Source organism: Engraulis encrasicolus, chromosome 24 (genome assembly GCF_034702125.1).
Source record: "Engraulis encrasicolus isolate BLACKSEA-1 chromosome 24, IST_EnEncr_1.0, whole genome shotgun sequence".
Classification (NCBI taxonomy): Eukaryota; Metazoa; Chordata; class Actinopteri; order Clupeiformes; family Engraulidae; genus Engraulis; species Engraulis encrasicolus.
The window spans coordinates 40110999-40120998 of NC_085880.1; the positions used below are offsets into that span (position 1 = coordinate 40110999).

General features: G+C 48.5%; 1 protein-coding gene across 6 annotated transcripts in view; it reads right to left on the reverse strand.

Moving 5' to 3' along the window:
- Positions 1-10000, reverse strand: part of birc6 (baculoviral IAP repeat containing 6) — a 267517-nt gene that overhangs the window by 137356 nt on the left and 120161 nt on the right. For all 6 annotated transcript variants that reach the window (XM_063191494.1, XM_063191492.1, XM_063191495.1 and 3 more), the window contains exon 64: positions 8821-8994. In XM_063191494.1, coding sequence (XP_063047564.1) covers positions 8821-8994 — 174 coding nt within the window. The remainder of the gene's footprint in view (positions 1-8820; positions 8995-10000) is intronic.

The window sequence follows — 10000 nt, forward strand, 5'->3', positions numbered from 1 at the left end:
CTAGTTAGATTCTAGATTGTAGATTCTAGTCAACAATGCAACCGTGCTTAGTGGTGGAGGACTCTCGAAAAAAAATGTGAATCTATGGACAAAGGACAAGCCCTATTTAGGACTATACATTAACTGTTTCATCACTACCCAAATATGGCTAGTAGATATAAATTGCACTGACCAGACATACATGCACTATCAGTAAAAGTGGCTAGTAAGCTTTTTCTTCTAACAGCCAAAATGAATCGTCACCAGCGTGAATTCAGAGCTCTGTAGACACCCACTACAAAGAGCCCACCAGGAGCATACCGCACTATAGTCCAGTGGTTCTCAAACTTTTCCCATCATTCCCCCCTGGATGCTTCCGAGCCCCCGCCCCCCAAACAACAGCAGTACTCGCGCTGTTTTTACTGTCGCTGCGCTGTGTAGAGTCAAAGGAAAGGTGACTGCTGAGATAAAACGAAGAGGGACTGCAGTGGAATGCAGATGTGTGTTCATTTCCTATATGAAAATGAATAATATAATGTTTATAATTACGTATATAATGCTTAAAACGTAATGGCTTATTGGCGAGACAGGAAATAATTTCCTTGGGGGGCTGGGGGGGAGACACCCAAAATCAGATGTCACACCCCCCCTCCTGTGATGCCCCACTTTGAGAAACACTGCTATAGTCAATGCCAGAGTGACCTAGAACTTCAGACACGCAAGAACATACACAGTACATGCGCACATTACAGGCACACAGGTTAAAAGCCAGACCAATCCCTCAGAGCCTTACTTCTTTTAGCGCAGCACGAACCACACTTTCACTTCCACAGAGCAAAGCGGATGGAATCACAAGGTCATTTGTGTGTGTGTGTGTGTGTGTGTGTGTGTGTGTGTGTGTGTGTGTGTGTGTGTGTGTGTGTGTGTGTGTGTGTGTGTGTGTGTGTGTGTGTGTGTGTGTGTGTGTGTGTGTGTGTGTGTGTGTGTGGTACGTACTAGGGTTTAATATTTTTCCCGAAAATGGCATGAATCAAATCCCGGGATCTGACGGCCCATTTCCCGGGAATCCCGGGAAATCCCGTTTTTTTTTTTTTTTTTTCCCAAATTTTTTTATCTAGTCATGTAGAGGCTATAATTCAACTGTTCCTCCCAAACTGGCATTTTGTATCAAGTTGTTACTGTTTGTATCATTATTGGGAGAAAGGAATTAAGATTAAGCTCTCCTATCCACCAACACAATAATAATGAAGTGTAAGATGATAGCCTGTGCGCAGCATGCAGCGCTTATCAATGACGGTGGATTGTTGGTGGAGCTCACGACTTTCACCTATAAGTTTGATGCAACAGTGGGTTGGCTATTCTCCATTAAGGAATTGTGTTTGAGGTTGTGCGCAAATCATGGCACATTGTCCTTCACCTGTGGATAGTATACACGTCTACCGCCAGCTTCATGAGAACAATGTTTCACTGTCGGCTACTGTGATAAGCGGTGGGAAATATAGCCTATACGATGTCATCTCAATAGTGGAGTTCCGTGCATGGGATTTCATCTGGGTCAGTCAGAAATGGCAGTTTGCTAGCGCCAGGAAGAGTGTTTTTTCAAACAAGAAAACTGGTTCATCATAGGCAGGTATGCATGGCTAAACTGACTTTACCGTTTGCCTAAGTGCTATCGTTTTCCTCTGGTAATAGCACCGGGCGTCACTACAGTTAGGTGACCTCGCGCGCATAATAAACCCATTAAAATATAGGCATAGACTTCAGTGTCTTTCAGAGCAATATGAACCAATCAGCTCGGCTTTGCAACTAAACAAAATACTTTCCTGATGTCTACTTAACTAAAATAAGCTGCATTTTGTCTAATATTTGGAGACATCGCCTTGCCCTTAATTCTGCAGAGCGATTTCGGGAAGCGCCTCTCTCTCGTTCTCTCTCTGGTTCTCTCGCTCACACACAAAGCGACGCTTGCACTCTTCTCAAGACATATGTCACTTGACTCATCTTGTTGGATAGACCAGCCAAACTTGCAAGCTAGATAGCCAATAGTTTCGATTGTGCTGCTTGGGGAGGAGGCAAAATTGGTACAATTTAGGCTGCATGAAAGCATACACGTTAACTTTCACGTTGTGCGATGGATGGAGACAAGTTTGGAATCGCTCCCTCTCTCACCCTCTCTCGCTCTCACACACACGCGCGACGTAATTCTCTGCACTCTTCGCAAGACACTTGACTCGTCTTATTGGATACCATCCAAACTTGTAAGCTAGATAGCCAATAGTTTCGATTGGTGGCTGCTTGGACTGGATGTATTTAAACTGTTAAAATTTAGGCTGCATTAAAGCATCCACACGTTTCAACTTTCACGTTGTGCGATGGGTGGAGACAAGTTGGGAATCGCTATAAGTTAGAGATTTTTTTTAAACATGGGCTGGCAAGATGTAAATTACCTGCACTGCTTGAAAAAGACGATCGACTATGTGCCTCAGGCATCTTAAATACTAAAAACAGATAGGCGGATGGCGGGCGGATTCGGTTTTGGAAATTGGAGAAAAAACATTAGGGCGGGTGGATTAGAAATTCTGAGAAGCGGTTGCGGATGAAATAATACGTCAACCGCGCACCTCAGACATTGCTAAATTGGGCCTGTACTGCTGCTGCTTAAATGAGCCTGAAGTGTTACCGCTGCTAGATGGCACTGTTGCTTATGTTGCTGGGACAACAAATAGACACGCACTTAAATTTTTTTCCCGGTTTCCCGTCATGGCTTTCCCGGGAAACGGGAAATTGTTTTGATCAGATTTCCCGGGAATCCCGGGTCCCGGGATTAAACCCTAGTGTACGGGTGGGCTGCTGTGGGAAGAGTAACCTGCTACCTACTGCTAAAAAGCTATGGCTGCTTAAGTCCTTCGTCTGCTGCTGAAACGTTAGTTATTCCTCTGCTGCTAAAAGGCAACGACTGTTTAAGTTCCTCTGCCTTTTCACTGTGTGAAGGACCTGAAGGACAAGAGGACTCTGCGACCGACCGGGGACGCTGCTCTGGCTTTAAAGTCACGTCTCCCTCCCTTCCGCCGTCGTCTGAGAAACTTTCATTTCACCTGTGAATCCATCTTCATCCTCCTGTTTATTTGCTATCTTCCTTCCCTTCCTCCTCCTCCTCCTCCTCCTCCTCTCCCGCTGGGCAGACAGAAAAAGCTCCCTCAGGTCCATTTCGAACTTTAACATCGTCCCCGTCTCCTCTGGCAGGGGGAGAGTGGTGCCAGGTCAAGGCATTTGAGTGCCCTCCTGGGGCGGTGGGATTGTGGATGCGTTAAGCTTTTATGGGGAAGAGCACACATGGCAGTCAGAGTGGTGCTAGGGGGTATTGGAGGGTCAAGGCTCCGGAGCGCAAGTAATGCACTAAGGAGTGGCAGCCAGTCATTTGATACAGATAGAAACTAGGGCTCGTACTAGAAATCGTACTGTATCGCGATACAAGGAGGCAGTATCGTGATACGCCCTGTAAACGTTTTCATACCCATCAGCCTAGAAAACAACCACATGATATAAAGTGATAGTGCTTACGAGCATCATCATTATTATATAGAACCTTTGTAAAATTATTAGTAGCCTCTTGTTACCTATTCTACCTATAAACTATCCTAGTTTTTATTCATAAAGTTTACAATGTTGTGAAATCGTGGGGTGTATCGAACCATACGTCATGAATCGTGATACAAACCAAATCGTGAGTTGAGTGCATCGTTACAGCCCAAATAGAAAAGCATCGTCTGACAGCAGTGCCGTTTCCCATATACACACGTCACAGACCTCTATGTGGCACAGCAGCGCCACAACAATAAAAACAGCAGCGAGCACCACAAATTGGTCATTAACAGCTGCACATACAGTACTGTACAGTACATGCCAATAGGGGTACACGTATAAGACTTGCATTTTGGCCAATGTTTAGCACCACACAATGCTACTCGGTCTGTGGGAAAAATTGGATATGATATGCATATATACGCCGTATACATTTGAAACACAACTACATTTTAGCATCATTGTTGAAATTAGGTTTCTGTCAGAAGCCCACAGCAGCCAGCCAGTGTGTGCCATTTAGCCAACATGCCCAGTATGATAATCAATATGCTACTCTGGTGCACCATGCTCAGTCTCATCATGCCAATGGGGGTACACATATCAGACATGCACTTGGCCAATACAAGATTTAAGCCTCATTACATTTCTGTCAGATGACAACAGTCGCCAGCCAGTGTGTTATTTTGCCAACATGCCCAGTGTGATAATCAATATGCTACTCTGGTGCGCCGTGCTCAGTCTCATCGTTAAACTGTTCTGGGCGGGTTAGCACAGCAGCGAGTACTGAAGTGGCCAGCAGCTCTTTGCAGGACTTCAACAGTAGAGATGGAGTCTTGCTGTGCCCCCCCTCCCTAAGTAGAGATGGATTCCCCCCCCCCCCCCCCCAACATGTACTCCAGCGGTGATCACTGCTGCGATTGCCAATCACCCATGGGGGAGTGTGCAGCACCCTACTGGATTTCTGTTGTGTCAAATGGCAGTGCGCACACACGCACGCACGCACACTCATGAGCACGCGCGCACACACAGCGTGCGCTGTGTGGAATCAAGTAGAAACATCACACTGAAGAAATGAAACAAAACAAAATCAAGGGGTGCATGTTGCACAGCATGGGGACGGATTGGAAAAGAAGCTAACAGCTCAAAGGAGGACAAAAAAAGTAACAAAAGAAAAGAAGACGATACAAAGTCAAACTGGTCAAATAACCAAAGAATTATGCAAGATACCGTAGCAAAAAAAAAAAAAAAAAGAGAGAGAAATATAATACTAACTTACAGTAAGTATGGGGAACAGGGCATGTTTTTAAATGTCGAGTGAGATAAGCCAGACATATTCACACTGGGGGCAATCACAGGCATGACCTATAATGGCGACCCTGCCGTTCCAATGTGGGATTAGAAGGAGATGGGCCACAGCGGTGGCTGGTGGCTTTGCGCGACATGACCCCCGCTTCAGCAGACGCGGCCACAGCCGACATGATAACAGGTCTGGGGGTGAGTGTGCACATTCCAGAGGCCGTCGGCACAGCGTGCGCACGCAGCGATAATGCACAAAATATACAAAGTGTGTGAGTCACTGGAGCGGCAGCAACTATAGACACATACAAAAAACACACACACACGCACACCTTCCTGGATCTGTGCCCGAGGGCAACTGGAGGTGTGACCAATCACTATGTCAGGGGATGGAGATGGAGATGGAGGTGTGTGTGTGTGTGTGTGTGTGTGTGTGTGTGTGTGTGTGTGTGTGTGTGTGTGTGTGTGTGTGTGTGTGTGTGTGTGTGTGTGTGTGTCCATGCGCATGTCTGTTAGAGGAGAAGATGACATCCAAGTACATCAGTATCAATCAAGCTGCATGCGTGACCACAGGCAACCAAGGAGACCAGAAGAGGACTTTCTAAAATTACAAACGTGACCCAATTTTCAAAAAGAGCTCTAATGATAGCAGGGAGAGAAAAGCTACTAAGAATACACATATGACTATACAAAAGCTACTAAGAATATACAAATGACTATCAAAATAACAACAAAAACACCCCTATTCACACTTACATACAGGGCTAGAACATTTTATCATGGCCTCTCACAAATCAAAACAAGATGCCAGATTAAATCTAAGATCTATAAATTACAAAAGATTATTTTTCCTCGCTAATTACATTATTATCTGCTGATATACTGTACATTCCGATGCATAAAGAGCAAATCCACGCTTTTCACGATTCTTGCAACATACAAACCTCTAACTTGTGCCCCATTAATGTTCCCTTTCTGACAAAAGCTTAACTATTTTTTTTTTTTTTTAATTGTTTGTGCTGCCGGATATGGTGACAGGAAATGAGTGGGGCGAGAGGGAGATGGATGGGGAAGGAATCAAACCCGGGGTCCCCTGCAAAATAGTACGCCACACTAGCCCACTACTGAACCGTGTCGTCTCCAACCTCCAACTTGTAGATTTTTAAACACATCCAGCCCCTCGTTATGGTTCAAGGCCTGCAGTCAGCACTCTTCCCATAGTCTGAAGAGGCAGCCAGGGGAGCGGAGCAGAGCAGAGCAGAGATTACACAGGCCAAGGTAGCCAGCAGAGTCTCTTACTTTATTCTTTCAGAAGATCAAAACATCTTCATTGATCGACAAGCAATTCAACATTAAAACCAAACTGCTACAGGCGTGTGCAAGTTTTACTAAGGCTGCCTAAATAAGTTAAAATAAAAAGTCCAAACAAACACTTTTGACTTGTTTGACTAGAGAGCCTTGAGATACCGAAAGATCTTTGTGCACATCCTCGCCGAGCTTCAAAAGATCACGAACGGCTTTCCCCCAGCCACACTCTAGGTGGTAGGACCTTGTGTTTGCAGGTTCTCCAAGCCCAAATAAGATTAGTCACGTCTCTGGAAGTCTTTCAACCAAACAATCACTCCACAGCTCCCTGCACACCACTGGGAGAGGATGGTGGGAGGCAGCGCTGAGGCGGAGGCCGAGGCTCTGCAGTGAAGCTTCTGGGCTGTGAAATGTGTTCAAATGGGGAATTGTGGGAGGGAGATTGGGTCCCCTACCTTCCACAGGGGTTCCCAAACTTGACCATGACACCCCCCCATTATACTGATATATACAAGCCAAGGCCCCCACCTTACATGGGTAGTGCCACATTGTTTTTTTTTTTCTGTGTACCTCCTTTCACAACCATAGTCTACATCTGTGAGGCATGCCTCAATTAAAATAGTGAAGATAATAGTATAATGTTCAATTACTTTTTTGCCATACAATTTTGTTGTGTGCAGTGAACACTTGTGTGCTGTGGAGTGCTGTGTCACAATGAGTTGGAGTTTCCCAATTGGGCTTTCGGCTTCTCCTGCCAGCTTGCCGCGGCCCCCGCTTTGAAAACCACTGCCCTAGCTGCCTGTAGTCCGGAACCAAATCACCCAAGGTGAGGAAGAGGGTAGGGGTGCTCAAAACCTCGGAACCCTGCGTACACACACACACACACGCACGCACGCACGCACGCACGCACGCACGCACGCACGCACGCACGCACGCACGCACGCACGCACGCACGCACGCACGCACGCACACACGCACGCACGCACGCACGCACGCACGCACGCACGCACGCACGCACGCACGCACGCACACACGCACACACACACACACGCACACACGCACACACACGCACACACACGCACACACACGCACACACACGCGCACACACGCGCACACACGCGCACACACGCGCACACACGCGCACACACGCGCACACACACACACACACACACACACACGCGCCAAACAATCGACTTTTCTGCCTCTTATACACGCGTCATGCTATTTTTCTCTGCTCTTTTTACACCGCTCAAAAGCAAAGAATAACCATAACAATGAGAGTATGAGGAAAGAAAAGAAAATGGAGAGGGAGAAGGCAAAAAAATGGGGGCCACAGAAAAGGACTCAGAGAAATTAATGGCCTTCCATTTAATTCCTTCACGCCTTTGATTCATTATGAGGAGAATGAGATACAGTGGAATGAGTTCAGCCATTGCCCCCACCCCCACCCCACCCTCTCCCCATCCCCTCCTCCTCTCATGCCCTTCTCTCTATTCTCTCCTACTTCTTCTTTCATTCACCCTTCTTTCTTCATCCCTCTTTCTTTCCATTTATTCCTCCCGCTCGGCTCATGCAAACTGGAGGTCTGGCAAAGGCATATTTCTGTGCGTGCCATGATTGTATGAGGGCCTGGCTCAGAGAGGAGGAGAGGAGAGAGGGAAAGAAGAGAGATGTGGGAAGAGAAGAGAGAAGAGGATAGGAGCGGAGCGGAGCGGAGAGAGGGAAAGGAGAGGAGCAGAGAGAGGGGAGTGGGCCGGGGACGGCAGGACCATCCATCGCCGTGTGGAATGAGCTGTCAGACGCCAGCAGAGAACAGGGGAGAGGAGAGAAAGAGGAGAGAAAGAGGAGAGAGAGGAAGAGGAGAGGAGAGAGGAGAGTTGAGGGGGGTTTGGGGAGGTGGAAGAGGAGAGAGAAAGGAGAGGACAGAATGAGAGATGAGAGAGAGAGGAGAGGAGAGGAAGAGGAAGAGGAGAGATGAGGGAGGTTTGGGGAGGGGGCAGAGGAGAGTAGCGTGGGGAGGGAGGTTTGGGGAGGGGGCAGAGGAGAGTAGCGTGGGGAGGGAGGGAGGGAGGGCGGGGGGNGGATGGGGGAGTGCGTTTATGGACTATTTACACAGGATGCCCTCTAAAGGCACTGACGGATGGCACGGCACAGCAAGAGGCCAGGTGGCACCAGGGAGATGGCACACACTTACCCATCCACATAAGTCTGAGTTAAGGTGTGTGTGTGTGTGTGTGTGTGTGTGTGTGTGTGTGTGTGTGTGTGTGTGTGTGTGTGTGTGTGTGTGTGTGTGTGTGTGTGTGTGTGTGTGTGTGTGTGTGTGAAGCAGCTCCCATGAGATGACAGGGCTAGGCATGTGAAAGAATGTGATTCTGGCGTGTGCATGCATCAAGCATCTCCCATGAGATGAATGGGATTGGACTGTGAAAAAGAATGTGTCTGCATGTCTTGCATGTCTGGAACAGCACATATACCTTTCTCAGTGCGTAGGCGCTTGAAGGAGGAACAGGAGGAGGTGGATGACAGGGAGGATGAGGAGGAGAGAGGAGAGAGGAGAGAGAGGGAGGAGGAGGAGAGGGAGAGGAGGGAGGAAGAGGAGCAATAGTGTGTGTGTCCACATGCGTGCGTAAGTGAGTGCATGTCTGCAACGGTGCATACCTTTCTCTGTGCGTAGGCGCTTGAAGGAGTCGGTCTTGGAGAGGCCGGGGTCGCTGCTGAGCTTGGAGCCCAGCTTCACGGTCATGTCGATGGAGCGGTAGCCCTGCGGCAGCTTGCGGTCGTACAGCAGGGTCAGCAGCTGGGCCAGGGTCATCTCCCCAGGCAGGGGCTGACCTGTAGGGGGCAGAGCAGAGCAGAGCACGCGGAGAGGGGGTTAGGTTAGCATAGCCCTGGAGGCATGGAGGAGGAGGAGGAGAGGAGGAAGAGAGAGGAGGAAGAGGAGGAGGAGAGGAGAAGGAGAGAGATGAGAGGGAGGAGAGGAGGAGAAGAAGAGGGGAGAGAGGAGAGGAGGTGATAGAGGAGAGGGAGGATGAGGAGGAGAGAGGAGAAGGCGGAAGAGGAGAACGGGAGAGAAGAGGAGGATGAGGAACAGGAGAGGGATGAGGGGAGAGAGGAGAGGGAGGAAGGAGGAAGGGGTGGTGGAGGAGGAAGATTAGGAGGAGCATATGGTGGTAAAAAGGGTTCGCACCAAGCTCATTTTCTTTTTTACATTTTTATTCCACAAACAGTTGAAAATCTCTATCAAGCAGAGAAACAACAGAGAGCAAGAGCAACAGAGAGAGAGAGCGAGAGCAACAGAGAGAGAGCGAGAGCAACAGAGAGAGAGAGAGCGAGAGCGCGAGAGAGAGAGAGAGAGAGAGAGAGAGAGAGAGAGAGAGAGAGAGAGAGAGAGAGAGAGAGAGATTAAGGTTGGGACACAGTTGCAGACAATGCTGTGTCAGGAGGGGTGGTGGTGGTGGTGAGGGGTTGGGGTAGCCAGAGGAGGGCGGAGATAAGCACTCTGCTCTGACTGTGCTGAGGTCAGTGCTGGGAAGGTGGAGGTCAGTGCTGTTTGTGGGAGTCTGAAATCGATAAGACTCTCCAGCAGCAGCTCCTCGTCACCTCTGAAAAACCCGCTGGAAATTGGCGAGCAAGCAATGGGGCGAGGAGAGAGGAGAGGAGAGGAGAGGAGAGGAGAGGAGAGGAGAGGAGAGGAGAGGAGAGGAGAGGAGAGGAGAGGAGAGGAGAGGAGAGGAGAGGACAGGAGAGGGGAGGGGTAACAGCACAGGTACTGTACAGTTAAGGGAGGCAAACAAACATGAAATATGTGGTGCTTTTATTTTCTCTGCTTGTAAACATC